Source organism: Podarcis tiliguerta (assembly GCF_965153285.1).
Source record: "Podarcis tiliguerta genome assembly, chromosome: 10".
Taxonomy (NCBI): domain Eukaryota; kingdom Metazoa; phylum Chordata; class Lepidosauria; order Squamata; family Lacertidae; genus Podarcis; species Podarcis tiliguerta.
In genome coordinates, this window is record NC_139543.1 from 64,915,562 (window position 1) to 64,936,551 (window position 20,990).

Genomic DNA, 20,990 nt, shown 5'->3' on the forward strand with positions numbered 1-20,990 from the left:
TACTCGGAAGGAAGCGCCGCTGAGTTTTAGTGGGGCTTGCTGCCAGGTTAGCGGCTGCAACCGGGTTGCAGTTCAAATCGGATTTGTGTGTGCAAGCCGGTTCCGCGGAGGCCATTGGGTCGTTTCTCCTCAAATAATGGGGATTCAGCACATCTTAGGACACGTTTACACGGGAGGAAGGAAATCCCAAGGGAAGCTGGCGCGACCGCAGCCTGTAACCCAGTGCGCGCGTATTGGGGAAGAAAATCCCGTTGAACCAGAAAAAAAAGGGAGAGTTTTGCTTCCCGAGTAATATTTTTAAAAGCATGCTACAAGATCGGGGCGGCAGGGAGCACTTTCCACGCGGGGAGCGTGGCTGGTTTGCAAAGAGGCCCAGAGCTCATCCTCTTCCACCAGGACAAGGCCGAGCCTGAGCGAGAGACACAGACCTGGTATTTCCCAGAAACGATCCTCTCTCTTGTCAGTTGCTAATGGCTTTTGGGCTTGCATTAAATCAGCAGTTTAGAAAACCAAGCATGCAGAAAGAGCACAGAGAGAGAGCGCGCGCCAGCTTTTCTCTGTCTAGTTTCCGGGGCTCATAGCTGGCTGTCAAAATGTAGCATTTGTTGGAGGGAAGGCAGAGAGAGAAAGCAAGCGAGAGGAAGAGAGAAGCGGGTCGGTCGCCCTCCCTGGGATCTGCTAGGATCCTGGCACTCACCGTGATGGGCCGGGGGGTAGCGCTGCACCGTCGCCCGAACGGAGTTGCTGTAATACGGAGAGACGTGGTTGCCTTGCCCGTCGATGTTAAAAAGTACATCCACTTCCTCCGCCAGAGGATACTGCGTGGGATCCATGTAGGAATGGCCCAGTCCGGGGTGGTGGGAGTCCGGGTGCTGTCCGTTGAGGACGGCCGGGTGGTGGTGGCTTACCCACCGGGGCTGATCCGTGCTTACTTCCATCCTGTTCTCACGATCAGTGGCGGCTGGGTTTGGGTTGGTCGGTTGCAACAAAGTTTTTGTCTGGCCTCTCTCTCTTCCCCTCTCTCTCTCACACACACACCAGTGCAAAAAAAATAAAAATCTTTTTTTCTTTTAATGGAGCGGGGGAAAGAGACACTGGGCTGGGGAAATCACTTTTTACAAATGCCAACACCTGAATTAATGAAACACACACACACAAAAAAAAAGTTCGTCAAAGTGAGTCGCCCGAAGGACTGGAGAGAGGGAGAGATTTGGAAAATGTCTAGGTGCAGGGAAAAGGTGTTGCTTAAATAACCGTCTCCCCCAAAATGGGTGGGGGTGGCTGGAGAGGGGGGGGGCGGGAGAGCCTGCAAAGCAACGAGAGGCAAAGAGGAGTTTTCCTCTCCTCGGAAAGAGCTTGCCTGCCTTGGGTCGATCACCTGTAATGAAAGGGGGGGGGGACAAAAGGAGAGAGAGAAAGAGAGAAAGGAGGGGGGGAGAGAAAAAACTTGGTTTTAAAAACTTTTAAAACACTGGGATTTATTTATTTTTTTCATTTACGCGCACAGAAAATGCGCCCCCCGCCCCAAAGAGATCTCTGCAAAGGTCCACCTCCTGTGCCTCTCTTATCTCCCCCCTCCCGCCTTTTCAAACAAGTCTTCGCGACTCACCTATCCGCCCAGCGAAGGCACCATCTCGCTTCTTTCTCTTTCGATCTCCGCAGCCTCGCGGGGAAATTGGCCGCAGGGATCCCTGAGCGCTCAGCCTGCGCTGCCGCGCTGTCCTACCCTCTCGCCTCTCTCCCTCTCTCAGGTTTAAAAAGAAAGAAAGAAATACACCGATTCCCGCAAAGTCTTCTGTTTGGCCAATTTCACCTGCAGAAGCGGCGGTGAGAAGTTCGCTTTTGTTTTATTTTTTAGTATTGATTTTCTGGTTTGTTGAAGAGATTACTTTCCCCCTCTCCTCGCCTTCCTTTCCCCCTCTTTTTTTTTAGGTTGTTTTGGAGTGCGTTGGTCGGTGGGGGCTGCTTTTTGCGGCGGGGAGCATCTCTCCTCCTCTTCCTCCTCCTCCTCCCCCCTTTCAAAAATCAGCAAACGTTGCCCCCCACCCCCCAAAAAAAGAAAAAACTTGGCGGACGTTTTAAAATGCTATTTCTAAGAGCATGCTGAAGAAACGAGAAAGGGAGGAGAAACTACGGGGTGCGAGGAGCCCGAAAAGGAAGGAAGGAAGGAAAACAAGAAAGGAAGAAAAAATGAATGCAGAAGCACCCTCGGAAAAGTTGCGCGAAAACAGCCGGGAAGAACTTGATCGGCTCAAATTGTCCTCCTCATTTCACTCCACCTCTCGCCTGCCCGCCTGCCCTCCCCCCCTTCCTTCCTTCCTTCCTTCCCTCTCTCTCTCTCTCTTTTGCTTTTCTTTTTTCTTTTTTTCTTTTTAAAGAGAAGGCATTATTTCTGAAAGAACCAGGATGGCGCCAGCCGGCTCAGTATCCACAGACAGCTGCGGCGAGACAGAACTTAAGGAGGTTCCAGTGTCATCAACAGGGAGGGGGTGGAGTCTGTCCCTGAACGAGGAGGGACAGGGGGACGGGCAGGGAGGGGGGGAAGGAAGAAAGCTAACTGGGGCTGATCCCTTCCCCTCCTCTTCCTCCTCCCCCCCAAAAAAGAAAACACACCTCCCCTCCACCCACGCGTACCGGAGCCGGAAAGAAATAAACTCATTTTGAGGGCGAGGGAGAAAGACTTAACCATCTCAAGTTTGAGTTCCTATAAGTTGATGATTTTTTGCGGGGTGGGGGGAGGAATCAGCCCTCTATTATTAATAATGATTTTTATTTTATTAGATCATCCTTTCAGAGGAAGGACTGGGCGCCATACAATGTAAGGACACTGAACTGGGTGGCTGTTTATATTGGGATACGAGTTAGCCTCATTTTCTGAGCTGATGAAAGTGAGGGAATAGGGGCGAATTTAGTACTTCGTGGGCTGTCCACACGCAAAACAAAGCGGGTGCGGGTGAGAGTTGATCAGCTCTAGCTAGCCCTAGTGTGCTTTGGCAAACGGAGAGGGGTAATATTTAAAAGAATGGCGAGTTCGACTTTAGCAAGTAAGGAGTACACGTGTTTTTTCCCCCCGTTCGCGGTCTGCCGAGAATGAAACGGCAAAGGGCGAGCCTCTTTCAGGAGCACAGAACTGAGGAAATATCAATGTAATCCCCGGAGGGAGCTGGGTTTAGGGTTCTTGCTTGCAGGTGAAAGGGGGCCACTGGGAGAAAGCCTGAAAGTGGGGGAGTTAGGAGTGGATTTGACTTGTGGATTTCAGTTCTCAGCCATTAACTGCCCCATAATAATCCGGCATCGGTCCGAAGAGGCGAAGGCTGAGCCGTAGGAGAGGCTTCGGCCCCTGAGCTCCTCCACGGGCCACTTGGCTTGTGAAAATGAAAGGGGCTGGAGGAGAAAGGAAGGGGTACTCTCAGAGCCAATCAGGAAGCAGCAAGAGCCGTCTGCTGGCCAAAGCCGTCAGCGATTGGCTGCTCGCCTGGCGTTCGAACTTTTAACTACTCTCTCAACGTTCTCTCCATTGAGCCATTGCATCCCCTAGTGGTTCATTCAAACTCAAGAACCCGGAGGAGCTATTTTCGCCCTGAGCATTTATTTTGAAGGGTAGTGGTGGGGTTTTTGTTCTCTTTGAAAGCGCAACAAGTTGCATCGTCTTCCTTTCCGCTGCTCCCCCACCCCGGCTCCACCCGTCTTCTCTTGTCGCCCTTTCTCCCACTCGCGCAGACCTTGCAATACAATAAATTGGGTTGAATTGGGGGAAATCAAACTGTTGCTGGGAAGAATTAGACAAGTATTTAAAATATGCGCAAGGGACCCGAGTATTGGCTTTGTTTCTGAAATGCTAATAGTTGCATTTTTAAATATATATAGAGATAGAGCTCTGTTAATTGTGGTCATTGTCCCTGTGCTGGACGTTGTTTGTTTTTAATGTAAAAAAATGTGTGTGTGTGGATAAGACACACACTGAGAGAGAGAGAGAGAGATCTCCTTCGCAGGATCCACTACCCAGTTAAGCGAAAGCATTTGGTTTCACTAGTGTTAATGCAGGCCGAGAGTAAGCGTGCTTACTCACAGAGGGAAGCCCCACTTGAGTTTAATGTGTTTTGCTGGTGTGTAAATGCGCAGAGGATGGTAGCCTCCACGACGTTGGAAGTCTATGGAAGTTCCACCAAAGTTATTACTACATCAGTTTTAAATTAAGTGTGCGGGGAAATGGTCCTAATGTTTCAGCTTAATTGGTTTGTGGATCGGGTTCAAGGATTTATTTCCCCTTTTTTTTTCCTTTTTGCCTTCACTGACAGATTTGCATCTCCAGTCTGTTTTGGTGATCAGAGATGTCTAGGAGCTGCTTGGGGCGTAATTTAACACTTTCCTAACCAAAAGGGGAGGGGGAATCCCTTCTTTGAGAGCCCTACCAGTAATCCTCAGGCGCCGACAGGGCAGACCCAAATGTTTCCGACGCTCAGTCATTGACTCCGGATTGAGGCTACGATCCTATGCACCCTTGATAGCAGCGAGTCCCTTTGAATACAGTGGGGCTTACTTCGGAGTAAGAATCGCAATGGGTGGCATTCAACTAACTTTTACTCAGAGCCGACCCGTTTGAGATTAATGGACCGAATTTAGGCGTGTTGATTAATTTCAATGGGTCTACTCAGAGTAAAGCTTAGAAGAACTTTCCCCCCAGGGTTTGTAGATCGCAGCCCGGAAACGTACAAATAATGCCCACTTTAAAATATAATTTTTAAAAACTTTAGAGCAAGCAGGAACCCGCGATTAGTGTCATTAAACATGTTTGTCGCCTGCCTAAAGACGACCTGAATTATTGTTGTTGTTTACCCATTCCGAAAATAAGGGCCCAATTCTATATATGTGTCCCCTTTGCTAACTCTTTGTGGCAGTTAAAAGAGCCTTAACATTTTTGCCTCATTCACAGTCGCGAGATTCCTGCATGAATCGGAACTGCACTGTGGGCAAAAAATCTGTCAAGACCATTTCATGTGAATCTCTAACTATAACTGACGCAGAAAGGTCGGTGGATGGGGTTGTTGTTGTTTTTCTGGAGGAAGGGAGACACCTTCCCTTCAAAAAATAAAAATTTGACCCAGTGCTCTCCCGCGATTTAGGCTGCGATTCTAACCCCTGGGGAGTAAATTCAGTTGAATTCAATAGGACATATCTGCCTAGTTAGGATGGTTAGGATTGCGTTTTTATTATTATTATTAAAAACAGGAGTAATGAGGAAAAGAAAGAGTAAAAAGTCCCTAGCTGCAGGCGCAGAGGAATCTTGTCCCAACTAAATGATTAAACGAAAAGTATATAAAGTCGATTAATCGAAGGGCTTGCCTTCCTGTTTTTTATTCATCCCCACTTGGTATTTGGAGGGGCGCATGAAGTGATCTTTCAGCGCACACTCTCTTGGGTCACATAAAATATTAATTGTAATGTTTTTTAAAAAGATAAGACGATTAAAAATGTTGAGCTTTGGTCACTTTTAAAAGTATTCCAGGCAAAATGTAAATGGCTCATCCCCGTGTCCTTATTCAGAAGGCTCGGTTTGTATTAGATAAAACAGGAAAAGAATAGTTTTCTTTGAAGATGGTCCCAAGCTCTACATAATATCAGGTTCTGGGGAGGGGAGGGCTTTTTGGGGTGGTGTTATTCGCCGCCTTCTCCCTCCCAAATAAGATTTAGGATGCCTGGGACCAAGGCTGCGTACTCAGCATCATTTAAAGCATATGACTTCCCTCCTGGAATCCTGGGAACTACAGTTTGCTAAGGGTGCTGTGGATTATAGCTCTGTACGAGGGCAAACTAGAGTTCCCCCGGGATCCTGGGAGGGGGGGGGGGAGATTATGTGTTTTTAATGCATAGTATGTAGCCTAGCCTACCTCGCAAGATTGTTTTGAGGATCAGGGGCGGCGCATTCTGCGCGCGCTGGACAAAAGGCGTAGCAGGAAAAAGCAATGAACTAACAGCCCTGTTAGGTGGGACATCATCAACATTATTATTATTATTATTATTATTATTGCTACTCTTCAGTAGCTCTTCAGTGGGTATGTGGATTCGAACCCAGAACCTCTTAGCCACCGCAGCAACGGAGGAAACCTGGAGCGACCGTGCCTGCTGCTGTAAAGGTGGGGGGTTTATTGCGAGCAGATCTCTCCTCTTCTCCCTCCCCTCTTGGTAACTGGATTGACCGGTTGTAATTGGGAGGCTGCTCTGCCGAAGGCCCCTTTCCTGGGCCAGCCTGGCCGACGCCACTGGGGGCTGACGTCACGGCCATTGTGCCCATCCGGGAGGGGCCAAAGGAGCGTGACCGGGGTGGGGAGGGCGGAAATAGAAGGAGCCATTCAATGCAGTCCCGCTATGGTTCCCAGCACTGGATACACGTGTAAGAGGGATTCCTCGTACAGACGTTACACTACCCTCGCCACACTGAGTCAGAATGCTGTTTGGGTCATCCTGGATCCTACAAGGGCATGGGCTTGGGAAGAAGTCCTTTAAATGATGCAGTTAGAAAGAAAAGTGGGTAGGTTGGAGAGTAGCTGAGGTCCGCCTGGAAATCCCCCCCCCCCCAGTGTTTGTGTGTTTACACACACAGAAGGCCCACTGAGTTCAAGCGAGGGGGGTTCAGGAATCCAATTATGCTTCCGCGGTGTAAGGGGTGCCATGCGGAATGGTGGTAGCCTGGGCAAGCAGGGTGGTGCAATGATTTAGGGTGCTGGACCCGGGAGACCTGGGTTCAAATCCGCCACTTAGCCACGACGTTCACTGGGTGGCCTTGGGCAGTCACTCACTCTCCACCTAACCTACCCCGCAGTGTTGGTGGGGGATAACAGCGGGGGGGGGGGAGAGTATCTGCGCCACCTTGAGTTCCTTGGAGAAACAGGGGGGTACAAATGAAATAAATAAATAAGGCACTCTGCACGTGCTCAGAAGGGGGCCACTGGGAGACCCAAGAGAATGGAAGGAAAGTTGCCGAGACCATCGTATTCATTTCCGACCTCTAAAATGCAAGCTGTAGCCCTGCGTGACATCAGTCATATATGCATTTATTTGATGTTTATTTTGGCGCCCAGGCGCAAGGGCATTGAGCACCATTCGAAGGGCTGCAGATTGAGGAGATACTCTTTACGTAGAAGTAAATCCCGTTGAGTTCAGTACGGTTTACTTCTGAGTAAGGCAGTGCGCTGCAAAAAGTGTGGCTTATTTTCCTCCAGGTGGCTAAAGGTAGGAGCGGAATAGATCTGTTGACCAGGCAAACCGAATGCGGTTCCCATGCCATTAACATAATTGCATTTATTCTATCTGGCTTGAGTCGGGCGGACGTCCATGGGACTCCTCTAGAGGAGTCAGACGGTTTGAAAATTCCCGCGCGCTCATTTAGATGAAAGAGAGAGAGACTCTGAATTCAGCAAGACTGACTGCCAGGCGAACCCGCCTAGGTGTACACAGAAAAGAGAAGGCCAAAATAACGCGAAGTGGCGCCCCAAATTTCCCCACATAAATGTTATTCAGGGGAAACTTCTCAACATATCTAAACTAGATTCAATCCGACTTAGTCTACTACGGAATAAGCGCACATGGAGGTTTAGTTTTGTTTCGGAATCCTATCCCGCTTTCCTAAGCGCGGAGAAGACGCAGTCGCGCGCTCTTCTCCAAATGCGAGCAAAAAATCGGTTTGCAGAAAGACATTTTTACTCAGGAGCAAGTTCCACCGAGGTCGGTGGGAGTGGGGTTTTCTGTCAAAGGAGCGCGTGTAGAACTGCCGCCTCCGAGTGATTATTCATCACTCACAGACGCACCTTTTTTCCATTAGAGAAAGGCGAAGCTTGCCAAATCTTCCGGAATTCCGAGGGGAATTCCCTTTTTCTCGAGGGGCATTTTTTCCTGCACAAAGGCGCACCCGCAACTTCTCCAAAACCTCTCCCCCGCCAGTCCCTACACAGACGGAGTTGGGTAGCCTGAGCCACCGAAACTGAACCGGTCGATTTAAAAAGCAAACGCGACGATCTCAGTCTCCTCTCGGCTTTCGGGGAGATTCCCTTCCCCATGGGATTCACTTCGAAGCAAGCCTAGGAGTGTCTAATGAGTTGGGATTTAGTTGGGTCGTGTCCCCCCCCCCCCCTGCCAAGAAAGGCTACAAATCTGGATACACGCCTTGCGGAGTGGCGTGGGAGCGTGCCCTATCCAGCTCAGTGGGACTTACTTGCGAGCAAACGCGCTAAAAAAGATTGCAAGGGATGGGGCTCATAGGAGCCAACTCCTAGGGTCCGTGGGGGCTTCGGCCCCCACAATAAAATATTTGAGAGGACCGCCCTCCCCCCAAGTTGATCGGTATTGCCATTCAAATGGTGCGTGTGCCATGTGATCGGTTGTGGAGGGCAGGGCTTACCTGGGCCCCCACAATATTTTATTCAAGTTGGGATCTCTGATGGGGCCCCATGATCGGCTTAAAGCAGATCCGGAGTGGTCCATCCTGGGCACTTTCACTAAATTCGAATTCTAAACGGCGCGCTCTGGAGCGAATTAATCTCCCACTCTCCTTCCCTTTGCGTCGCCAGCCAAAGCTGTTCCTCTATCCTTCATTAACATTTGGCTACGGGCCCTCTCTCTGCGCTCTACTCCTCTTTTTTTTCCGAAGCAGCCCCCTTGCCTTGGCTTTTCCCGGCGTTCTCAGCTGGAAAAGATCGACCAAGCGCGGGCCGGGATCTCAGGCACACGCCCCTCACCTTCAAATCGAATTAAACGCCCCTCTTCCCCCATCCTCGTCTCCCCCTCTCCTTCTCCAAACTGGTTGCTTTGCTAATTGCTGCCAACAATGAGCTCCTATTAGGGCAAAACTGTCAATTAAAGCCCCTGCTGGCGGAGCAGGGAGGAGAAGCGAGAGACCGAATTTCCAGCTGGCAGGGAAGAAGGAGCCGGGGGAAGCCAGGCGAAGCAGAGCCCGAAGGGAAAGCGAGGATAAATGGGGCACTGTTTGTGAAAAAGGGTCGCGCACGCTCTCCCGGCTTCTCTCGGGCTGCAAACGCACTAAACACTTAAAGCACATGGCTTTCCCCCCATCCTAAGAATCCTGGGAACTGTAGTTTGTTCAGGGTGCTGGGAATTGTAGTTCCGTGGTGGTTCCCAGGGTTCTTTGGGTGGGGAATGCTGTAAGCGTGTGGTGCATGTTCACCTGCTGGCTCTCAGATGGAGGGTCCTGTTCATTCCGAAGCGAAGCGCAATTCTGCTCAGTGGAGCGGGCAGTGCGGTGTAGTGGTTGGAGGAGGCGAGCAGAGTTGAGGTTCGCCCTAGGCTCTGCGGTAAACTGGGCCAGTCGCTCTTTTGCCTCACATGGTTGTTGTGAAGATAAAGTGGGCTTTGGCTAGTATATTCTGACATCTCTTTTGCTTCCATAACCCACTCCCCTTAAGCCCTCATTCTCATTACTTCGGAGTAATGACCACGGTCAGAGTTCAGGAATTGAGGGGGCCATTCGAACGTGAACAAAAAAATTAAAAACATTTTAGCAGACACCCTTAATTCCGCGGGAAGAGTTTGTTTTGGTCTGAAATATTCCGTGTCAAGTAGGTAGGTACCCACCAGATAGTGCCAAGGTAGGTTCATCAAAACTGAAATCCTGGAGGTGCGATCTTATTACTTGGAAGCAAGCTTAATTGAACTCAATGGGACTCTCTTCTGAGTAGAGATGCGTAGGATCGCTCCCTAAACCTCTAATTCTAGGAAAGTCCTCCTGAACTAAATTAAACACACTGCCCAGAAAGCACATCTGCTTCGGAAACTGCAAACAAATTTAATGGAACAAAATCAGGCGAAAGGAAGTGCCTGTTTCTTTGAGCATAGTCTGATCCTGAAGAAAACAATTTATTGGAAGCAAGTCCCATTGAGTTCAATGCAGTTTGCTTCTAATTTCAAACACAAGCAACCATCCGGGTCCTTGCAGCAAAACGAGGTCCACAAGCCACAGTATCGTTCGTTTACCAGACATCTGACCTCCACTGAACTCTCCTGCTCCGTCCTGCGCGGATCAGGTCCTAAAGTTCTCTCGCGCCAAAGCTTTCAAACCGAAAAGATCCGCACTGGAGACCATGAGGAGAGCCGGTTTTCCCAGCCAATAACTACACAGATGACCACAACATGACACAGAGATATTGCTCCCTGTTCCCTACCAACATACACACAAACACACACAGGGGAACCTATTTCGCTCGATAGTCCTGAGATCTTTTCCCTAAAATCTTTATTTTAAAAAACCTACACAAAAATCAAACAAAATCGATGAACATTTCTAGCTGAACAGCTGCATCAACTTTTTGAGATTGCAAAACGACCAGTCCTTGCTATAACCGAAGACCTCTTTTGAAAAAATGGAAAAAAGACCCTTATTTCACTGTACCTGGGCATTTTAAACATACTGTTTAGCAACATAAAAGGCCTTCTCCTACTTGGTTCTGCGTGGGTGGTAGTTGCGTGCTTGTTACTTTAAAAAATAAATATAATTATTTCCGTCTTGCTCTGCGTAGTACGTTTCTGCAGTTTTCAACAATTAAAATTTATGGGAGTTTTGTCACGAAAACTTCGGTAAAGATGTGCAGTATCTTATTTTTTAAGAATCTCGGTGCAGCAACTGCGGGAGCCGGGTGTGTGATGCTGATTCATTCAAATAAATAGGTTGTACACGGACTTCAGTGGGAGGAGGATATTCCAGGTCTGAGGGAGGGGGGTGGTTTACACATTCCAGTCTGAGTGTGCTCCGAATTACTTGATCCAGAATCAATACTACTGCAGGGGTGGCTAATTTAATGCTGGTCAGTTAGCCTGGGACATTTTCTTAACTCTCTTTTACATTTCACCACCATGCCAAAAGACATAGGATCGTAAGAGTTGGAAGGGACCCAAGGGTCATCTAGTCCAACCCCCTGCAATACAGGAATTTAAGGAAAGTCGGGGTTTCTGCCCCTTCCCTTTCATACACAGATCCAGTGTCTTCATGCTCACTAGTGATGCATCAGTAGGGAACCAGCAGTTATTCCTTATTCACTAATCCGGGATAAAACAATGTGCCAGGACCTCAGACAATCTCTAAGGGGGGGGGTGTGATTTATTCGTGGATTAAATGGATGGGGGTGATCTATCCTTATACCAGCCAGTGTGAGTAGCGCTGCAGTCCTACCCCACTTGCCAGGGAGGGGTGAGCCCCACTGATTCCAATGAGCTTGACTTCTGATTAGCTAAGAAGATGGCTCAGCAAGAAAGCGAGCGGCGCGCACTGCGATCCTATCCGCGTCTCCTCGCAAGTAAAGTCTCAACAGGCTCAATGGGACTTGTTCCCGAGTTAAGTGTGTATAGGACTGTAGCACTGAGCATGTATCTGAAGAAGTGTGCATGCACACGAAAGCTCATACCAATAACTAACTTAGTTGGTCTCTAAGGTGCTACTGGAAGGAATTTTATTGTGTTTTGTTTTTTGTTTTGTTTTGTTTTGTTTCGACCACGGCAGACCAACACGGCTACCTACCTGTAACTAGCACTGAGCATGTTAAAGAAGAAACATGCACACACACACACACCCCGAAGAAGGGCCGGATCTAGTGTGATCAGGTAGCTAACAAAATAATGTGGTTCTGTTTATCACGAGCCAAGGTAGACCAGTAAAGCATCTATTCTGACGGACAGCAGCTTTCAAAAGGGAGGGAGGGTGTTATATTCCAGTCGCCTCCCTGGCCCTTGGGATCCTGTAGGTGGAGAGGGCGGGGATTGAACCTGCGGCCTTCTGCATGCCCAGCACGTGTCCTTCATTCAAGCATGGGTAGGTATAGGCAAAGGGGTCCCAAAGAACTCGGGGCTAGCTGACAGAGAGCAAAACCGCCTGGCCTCTCCGAGTTCCTCTGTGACCTTCTAGATTACTGGCACCTGGTCTGAATTTCCCTGTCTCCTTGCTGGGGGAGAAAGGAGGGGGGCTCGGAGAGCACACATACACACATGCAACACACACACACACACACACACACACACACACACACACACTTCATCCCGTCGCCGAACTTCTTTTAGCCCGCATACAATTGACTGGAATAGGATTATGTTACGTTTACTGGGCTGGGATTTGACAGGGAAAGCAGCGCAGCGCAGGTAAAGCTGTGTAAACAGCCCCGAGCGAGGCATCGGAGGGTTATGGAAGGGACACGGCCCAGGGCTGAGATCTGAAGGCTTCTCTTCTCCCAGCCCCCAGCCCCCACCCCATCGCAAAGCAACTCGGGTTCCCCGGGAGTGGGAGGATTCGGGGACAACTTTTGTGGGGGTCGGGAGAAAAGGGCGCGTCGCTTCTTCCTTGCCAAAAGCAGCCGGACGGCGCGCGCTTCCCCGGCGAAGACAGACGTGAGACACAACAATCTCTGCAAAAGCAACCCAAACAGGCGAGCCCTGAATCCCTGTCCGGGGGGGGGGGTGCGGGGGACAAAAGGGAGCGGTTGTTCAGCGCCCGAAACGTCGATCAAAACCAAACACCCGAAAGGGGAAGAGGAGGGGTCGCCTTTCCGCGCACCCTGGTGAGCTCTGCAAGCCTGGACCCGAGGGCTTCGGCTCAGCCGCGCGATCCTAACGCAGGAGTCACACCAAGCGAGCCTGACAGTGCCTGCCTAACGCAAAAGAAGCAAGTCCTATTGAATTCAATGGGGAGGGGGGGCTACTCTCAGGTAAGCTTGGCTGGGATTGTTGCCTACCTGCCTGCCCTGTGGAGGCGCTGACACCCCTAGACCAGCCCTGCTTGGAGGTGCCGGCGATCAAGGAAACAGCAGCTTTTCAAAGTTTCAAAAGAGCATCAGTGTATCTCAGGGATGGCAAAGGAGAGCGGTTCGAGCACGTGCTGCGGCGCTTCCACTGAACTCAACGGGACTTTACAGATGCTTAATTGAGGCTGCAAGGCTGCCCCCCCCCCCCTCTGTCTGAGCGCGGAGAGAGCATAACCCCTTCATCGCTTTCAACTAGGCTTGCCCTTCGTTCTCATTGGTTTTCTGGCGCTTTTTCCTATAACGTTTTCCCTCTTTCTTTCTTTCTTTCTTTCTTCATCGATTCTCCATTCTCTGCCAACTGTGGAAGCCTGGAAAGCACCAAGCCTGACGGGTCAAAAACGTCGTCCGTATTGCAGGGAGAAAAAGAGGAAGCGAAATAACTCCTCAGCATCCGATCGTCTCGATTCGGATGATCTTCCTCCACCGCCACCGACGGGGTGACCAGATTCCCTCCGAAGATCCCGAGAGCTCGGGAGAGACGTGGGGGGCGGGGTCCGAGGAGACCCTCTTTCAGACCTCTAGAAGTCTGACTGCTAGAATAAAATTTGGGGAGAGTCCGATTTGAGAAGGGGGGCAGATGGTTGGTGAGTAGGAAGGAGGCCCAGTGGCGTAGCGTGGGGGGTGCAGGGGGGCCGGCCGCGCCGGGCGCAACATCTGGGGGGGGCACGCTCGCACTCGCAGTGCTAAAGTCAGTGCTAAAATCCACGGGTTAGGGGGCGCAAATTACTTGCCTTGCCCCGGGTGCTGACAACCCACGCTACGCCACTGAGGAGGCCTGAAGAAAAATATATATTCTCTCTTTTCTTTTCTTTCCTACCCACCATCCCCCCCCCCAAAAAAAATCCTTTTTCTGAAATTAAAAGATCCGCTGCCTTCAGGACAGTTTAAAAAGTAAGCAAAAGTGAGATGCGGGAGAATCAAACCGGCTCCACCAGTCCAGGAAGCGACCCTTCCCCCTTCTACATTCCCAAGAGAGGGTAAGAAGACGGGGTTGTACTAGGGGGAGTCGAAAAGTAAGAAACAACCTCGTCGCAAGGCACGCTTAGGGGGGCTTTTTTTTTAAAAAAAAAGGGGGGGGGTTAATTTTCTAGAATCTGCACGGGGATCTCCCTTCGCCCCCGCGTATCCCCTCGCAAACTGCAAGGCTGCCTAGGGGATCCAGTCAGTTTCAACTTTGGATCTAGTTAAGTTTCACTTTCTCCGCTGGGAGCCAGGAAGATCCCACAAGATTTCCTGGTGAATGGAGTGTGCGCGGCGTCGGGGGTGGAGGGTTTAAGCTAGCGACAACCATCACCAACCACATCAACTCGCTCCTTTCCCTTCCCCACCCTCTGCCAACACGCAGACCAGCTTGCAAGTCAACAGATACCGACTTTGGGCACCTTGTTGCCCTCTCTCCGTAATTGTTCCCAAAAGAACAAATACCCCTGCGCGCTTGCTTGCTTGCTTGCTTGCTTGTTTGTTTGTGTCCACACGGTGGTGTGCACGCGCACTTGAACAAACCGCGCGTAGAGAGGAGAAGGTGGTGAAATCTCTCTCACACACACACCGACACAAAGTGCTTCTCTCTGCCGGCCTCTCGCGCGCGCTCCCCCCACTTAGCAGTAGGTGTTTAAAAAGAAATTCGTCAGAAAGGCTCTCTCTATTGAAACCTACAATCCTGAGCCCATTCGCTCAAGCTTCTGAGCAGACATGTCTAAGAATCCGGAGATGTCTTCAGAAACGTGCAGTTCTGGGAAATATAACCGGCGCAAGATAAAGATCTTGTCTTTCCCGCGTCGATTTTAAGGCAATAGATCTCTCAACCTTTACTCTCCTCAAGACCCCCGAATTCTTTTTTTATTCTGACGGCTTTCCTTCAGACCTGCTCTGCGCGAGTGTGGGATTGGGAGTCGTGTCCGCGGGCTCGCTGCCACGTGTGAATCCGGAGCACTTGTATTTCTGGTTGTTATGAGCTTGAAAGGAGCTAAGAGGAATGCATTGGGGGGTGGGGAATACATGGTGGCTGCTTGAATGCAAGGTTTGAGTACCTCTAAGAGCAGCCCTTTGACCCTGCTTGGGAACCCAACCCTGAAATTGATTTGTTTATGAATGCGTCGGCTCTTAGATAATGCTCTTAGAATGGTGTCATGCTGTCAATCAAAATGATACCTATTAATAATTCCCCCATCCCCCACACACACCTAGACATTCTCTGGCCTCTAGAATAGTACATGAAGGGCCTGTGGTTTCTAAGAAGTTTCTGTAACTGAACAAAGAAATTAATCTTGGCTTAATCTTTTAGGCACCTTTCCAGGCCTAAGAGGTTTTTTTGGGGGGAAGGGGGAGGACCAAGCCCTCAAAGTTTTTTGTTGATGTTTCTCTGCTGTTCAGACCTGTCATGTCAAAAACAGAGGAGAGGTGGGGGTTGATGGTGGTGCAGGGTAAATAAGAACCCATGAACCTTGTGTGGAGTGAGCACATGGTCTTTGCAGGCCTGCACAAAGGTGACAGACAGGAAGGAATTCCTGATTTCTGAATCGGCCTCTTCTCTAGAAATGGATGTGGAAGAAAGGCTGAGCTCTCTCCAATAAGAGATACAAGGTTCTTGGTTTCAGCTGAAGCTCCAGGCCTTCTTGAGAAGTTAGTCTTATACCTGGTCTCCATGTTAACCAGCTGAAATAAATTTATTCTAAATATCTGGTGGGTGTGCTTGTTTAAGCTATTTAGATAGAGACAGACAGACAGGCAGATAGACGAGAAAGAGAGAACATAGACAGAGCCAATAAATCCTAGATTCTAATATTGCTCCTGCTATAAATCTCCCAGGTAATAAACAAACCTGTAAACCAAGTCAGTCTTCACTTTTATCCTCAGTGTGGGCAGGATAGCACCAGCCCACCTAGAGGATAGTTGTGCAGATTGTTCTGGGGATGTAGCTCAGAGTTGCAGAACCTTTGGCCTTCCAGATGTTTGTTGGACCACAACTACCATCATCCCTGACCATCGCTCCATGCTAACTAGGCCTGCTTAGAAACCTTCCAAAAACATCCGCGGGGCCAGAGGTTGCTCATTCCTTATGTAGATGAACACTTTGAATACTAAAGCACTATATACATGCTAAATGCAATTCGGAAATATCTCGGTGTGTCTACATATGCACACCGTAGGTGTCTGTACACGCATCCATTTAAAACTCTAAATGAAGCCTCTTGGTTGGGTTCATTAGCCTGGAACAAACCTTTGTCAGTAGTATACCTACAACTAACAAAGCATTTAAAAACAAAACAAAACGTGATTTCATAGACTTGCCAAAACAGCCCAGTTTGTACTGAACCTGATTGTTATCGACTAATCCCGAATTGCGGGCTGCCCTGTAATTTAAAGAATGATTCATTGGAAACCTTAAGGAATTTCGCATCTATAGGATGATGGTCCACTGTACAGTTTTGGAAAGGTCACTGCTTTCCTCTGGGTCCCCCTCTCTGGCTATCTTTTCATTCGGGGGCTTCCTTAGAAAACTGAACAGAGCGATGAGAGGAGGAGCAAAGGAAAGACCTTCCCTCTTGCATGGGGTGGGGTGGGGGGCGTGATGGGTACCTCCGTGATCACTGTCCTGGAATAGCCCCCTTGTTTGAAGTCAGCCGTAGTCAGCCACGGCACTGCGCCACTGCAAATTCACACACACACACACACACACACACACACACACACACACACATTTTTTTCTGGCATCTGAAGCCAATTTTTTTGGGGGAGGGAGGACCTGCTCACTTCTACCGCCATCAATTCTAGAAGCAAAAGGGAGCTGATCATTCGGATTGCTATTTGGATCAACGGCTTTGGAAAGCCGACGTGAAAAGGAAAGAAAAACCAGACTGTAGTGACTTTCCTTCAAGAGCGAAAAATTGGCCCAGTGACCCAGGACGGTTCGGGGGGGGGGAGTAGATTGGCGGCCACAATCATCTTTGCATTGAAATCTCTGTGCGCCGGATCCACAGCCTCTCTAGGGTAATGTCAGGCAACATATTCCAGCGGTTGGACTAGAAGCCCCATTGAGCGCTCGCTCCTGTTTAACTGGGTCGTGAAGTGTGGCGGAACGGTTAGCACGCGGGGTCACAGACACATCTTTTTCTCGAAAGTGCGTGCCTAAGCAAGGTGTGCTTTCGCACACTCACCGGGTCACGGAAGTCTTGGAGAAATCCCGGAGAAAGTGACACGCGCGGGCGATGGAGACGCGCCGCTTCTCGATGCCCAGAGGAGAAACTGACTCGATTCAAAGCGACATCGACGAAGACAGCACTTGCGAGGAGACACCCACACACACAACCCAGCGAAGACGGCTAAGTTGGAAACATAGAGTAATACGCACTTCATAGAACCTCGAGAGCTTAAATCTCTGTGACCCGCGCGCGCGCACACACACACAAACACACACACACACAGCTGGCAGGAATCTCTACATCCCCCACAACACAATGAAGTGCATCGCAACGAAGAAACGCACGACCCTCCAGGAAATCGTTCCCCTTCATTTCTGTGGGGTTTGCGCAGGAAGACATAACCGCCAGATTCTGCCCAAAGCAATATAGATCGAAGCGCGCCCATAAGCGAAGCAAATGCCCAGATGGAAGCTCATTGTATATTAAGCCAAAAGGCACCCCCCCCCAAAAAAAAAGAGAAAAAAAGCAAAAATATGTGATCTGGATGCCTGGAAAGCGGATCCATGCCCAGAGAACAAGCTACAGAGATGGGGGACTTCTGCAGCTACCTGAAACCGTCTCCTCTTTCTCTGGAACTGTCGCCGTACGCCGGTGAATTCCGATCTAGCGACCGCAAAAGTCCACAAATGCATCATAAGCACACCTACCTGGAAGGCCGGTTGCTGAAGTCAGCTTACTTCCAAAGAAAGTATCAGAATACTTACGGCTCCCTCCCCCTCTCCACACCCCGCTCTGCCTTTTGCGTGGGAGGAAATTCCGTTGATTTTTTTGTTTTTTTTTAATTGACTTCCTTCGAAGTCAGCAACACTCACGATCCGGGTCAATCCGAAAACCCGCGAGGGTCAAGAGACTCGTGAGTACTCGGCTGAACAAACACGCGTGCGACGCGGTCAAGGACGCGCCGAAATGGGGGATCACTTCTTTATTAGCAGAAAAAATTAAAAAGGCTAGGTGTTTCAAAAAGGAGAGAGGACAGGACAGAGCTAGGAGAAACTGTTCCATTCATACACAGATCTAAGGAAGCCTGTGAACCAAGGGGAGGAACTGCAGCAACTCGAGCCCCTTGTTCCAGATTAGTCTCGTGGATTTCCACAGCGAAACCAACGAGAAGGATTCGAATTAGAAACAATATATATAGAAAGGGCCACTCCGGTTCTGTCTCGCACGCGCACACCTACCGCTTTGCAAAGGGAGCTCTTTAGCAAATGCGTTGCACGCAGGACCCGGCAAAGATTTCGCCATCACGGGCATCTCCTCTGTCCCCCACCCACCGATCCCATTTTCAAACAGCGATCTGTCAATTGCGGGTGTGAGAATGCGCAGGAATACGCTTGCCGCTTGCTTACGATAAAAGTCTTCCCCACGCGCTTTTTTACGCCAACAAAATGCAGGCTTCTTTGTTTATCCTTTCTCGCGAAGGGAACAAAACACACACACACAGATTCTCCAACGACCCGAGCTCTGTTCAAAATGAATTTCGTAAAATTCCGCAAGCCCCACACTCCCGCCGCCCCAGCTCGGGTCTGTCGTATCCAGACAGGACTCCTCTCTGCAAATCCGGCTTGACACATTTCAGGGGTCCTTTCCAGATTCCCCTTTCAGGTCCACGAATTGAATTGCGGTTATCATTACGCCCCAGGTGGCTGGGTCTCGTGTCCCTCGCTCCGTCCCTCCTTTCTTAACGCAACACTGCCCTTAATACCTCGCGCAACAGAATCCAGAGGCTAAAACGGCTCCGGAGAAAAGGGTGCCTTTGATACGAGCAGCGCCTGCCAAGGGGCGATTGTTTCTGGATCCACACGGCACTTAAGCAAAGGAGGACGCGCCTTTTGAAAGCGGCTGGGACTAAAGAGTTTCCTTCTCCGGCGTAATTTCTTGGTGGATCCGTTCCCCTCGCTCGCTTCCATGTTTCTATTCCTACGCATATTTATATCCCCGAGCTAGCATTTTAATACAGTTGCAGTGCTTAATTTCTCCGATCCCATTACAAAAACAACCAATTGCATATTTACTACTGGAAGAAGGTGCAGTCGGAATTGTTGATACATGCAGGTGTGTTCAGTATCCTGAGAGTGCCTGCCTGATTGTTTTAGGAAGGAGAACCAGTGACGCCAAATTACTGAATAACCAAAGCGAAGGAAGCAGAATCGGAGCGAGCCCGCAGACGTTATTTGCAGGGCACGGCTGGTATAAATTGTGGAAGGGATAGCAAGGGGGCTTGCAGATTTTACAGCGGATTAAAGGAAGATGGAAAGTAACTGGCGGGACTGCAAAGATGGAGGCAGACAAAGGCGGACCTTGAAAGTGAAATTGACAAGAGACAGGGAGCATTTTTCCCCGATGGTCTAGGCTAGACTCCAATGGAATCTCTTAAGCATCTCTATGGAATCTCTATATGTATCTTCACGGATACATACAGATTAGAAGGGCGATGCTTTATCTCGATGTTCCAAGCCTAATGAAAAGACATAGGCTAGAGAAGGTATTATGGGCGTTAAATAAGCGTATATCCTTATTTGATTGAATTAATGTATCGGTGTTTTTAAATTGCTCGCCGCTTCCTAAGGCCCAAGGGAGGGTAGCAGCAAACTCGCATCAATTAAATAAACACTATTTTTTTAAAAAAAATTAAATAAAAAGAAATCCCCGGCATCCATTTGATTTTATTTCGATGCAAGGACGAAATTATCCCCTTGGGCTACGCGATGGATGTCACGCAAGATTATGCATCCCAGTTATCGCGCCTGCCTTTGCAGATACCTGCCGGCCATCATTTCACCCCCAAGGAAATGTGGGGTTCGGTTCCTGAGCGTTCGGCAGGCTTTCTACGAAACGCGGGCCTGTCTCCCGTTTGCATTCTCTCGCTTAGAACCAGGGGCGATTTCAGATATTTTGCGTGGACTTGCTCCCCCCAGCACCCTCCCTGCTCCACCAGGACCAGCACCACCCCAGTCCGGAGGCTTAGCCACAAGCCGAGTCGGGGCTGTCGAGAAACCTGCAAGAGGTCATCTGATCTCACAGGGGGAAAGTCCGGTTCACCCACCTTCCCAAGTCCCCTTCCAAGGTCACCGAAGAGGGAAGGAGGGATGGGGAGAGAGAGGATGTTGGACGGGTGGAAATATATCATCCGAGTGCATCCTGAGAAACACTATTTACGGATCGTTCCGTTCCATGCAGGCTTGTGAAGGAGATTCTCGACGGGGTTGACCCACGTGGAAAACCAGAGACCGCGCAAAGAGAAGAAGCCGAGGGAGAGCTGAGGAACGGCTCTCTCTTTTTTTTTGCACTGACCTGGGAACGAGCGCCGAGAGCGATTTATCTTCTCTCGATCTGCTGGAGAGGTGCGCTCAGGAAAAGCAGCCGAGTCCACCCGCGGTTCTTGCCGGTGCCGCCGTCGGGGCCGTGCGCATCGCCGAAGCTGCTGCCAAGCCGAGATCGAGGGATCTGGGTGATCCGCATCCTCCAAGCGCCCAGCCCAAATCTCTCTGACCTCCCTGCTCCTCCTCCCTCCCTCCTCCCTCCTCCTCCTCCTCTTCCTCACCACCCTGCGAGAGAGAGAGAGAGCGGAGCGCTTCCGGGTTGGAAAGAGGGCAGAGAAAGAGTGAAAGAGACGCAGGAGGGGAGGGGAGGGAGAAAAAGAGGACGGGCGGGCCTTTACGCAGCCACCCCGCGAATCGCAGGTGGGGTTTGGGGTGGGAAGAGGAGGAGGGGGAGGGGAGGGGAGGAGGCTTCTTCGGGAATCGAGTGGAGCTGCATGTGATGTCATGGAATCAACCCGGCCCGGGCCCGCCTGCCGCTGTCGCCTGAAGGATTGACAAAGACAGGCAGGAGTAGCCAGGAAAGCTCGCGGGGGCTTTGGGGAATAACAAATAAAAGAGCCAGGAGCAGGGGGAAGCGTGCGGGCCGTCAGAGGGGCTTGGCGTCGGAAGCTTTTGTCATTGACCAAAGTCGACCTGGATCTAGGGCGCACGGTGCGCTTTCTGGAGGGGGAGAG

The 20,990-nt window shown here is 50.1% G+C and overlaps 1 protein-coding gene across 7 annotated transcripts in view; it reads right to left on the reverse strand.

Moving 5' to 3' along the window:
• The window catches only part of GATA3 (GATA binding protein 3), a 76,042-nt gene extending 55,586 nt beyond the window's left edge, over window positions 1-20,456 (reverse strand). The window contains exons 1-2 of one of the 7 annotated variants that reach the window (XM_083402279.1): window positions 20,288-20,456; window positions 698-1,378 (exon numbers count right to left, since the gene is read on the reverse strand). In XM_083402279.1, coding sequence (XP_083258405.1) covers window positions 698-938 — 241 coding nt within the window. In that variant the 5' untranslated portion in view covers window positions 939-1,378; window positions 20,288-20,456. Of the gene's footprint in view, window positions 1-697; window positions 1,379-1,609; window positions 2,451-17,544; window positions 17,564-20,287 lie in introns of those variants that run through there. The other 6 variants (XM_083402280.1, XM_083402282.1, XM_083402283.1 and 3 more) reach the window with 6 other exon arrangements.
• Between the last annotated feature and the right edge of the window lie 534 nt (window positions 20,457-20,990).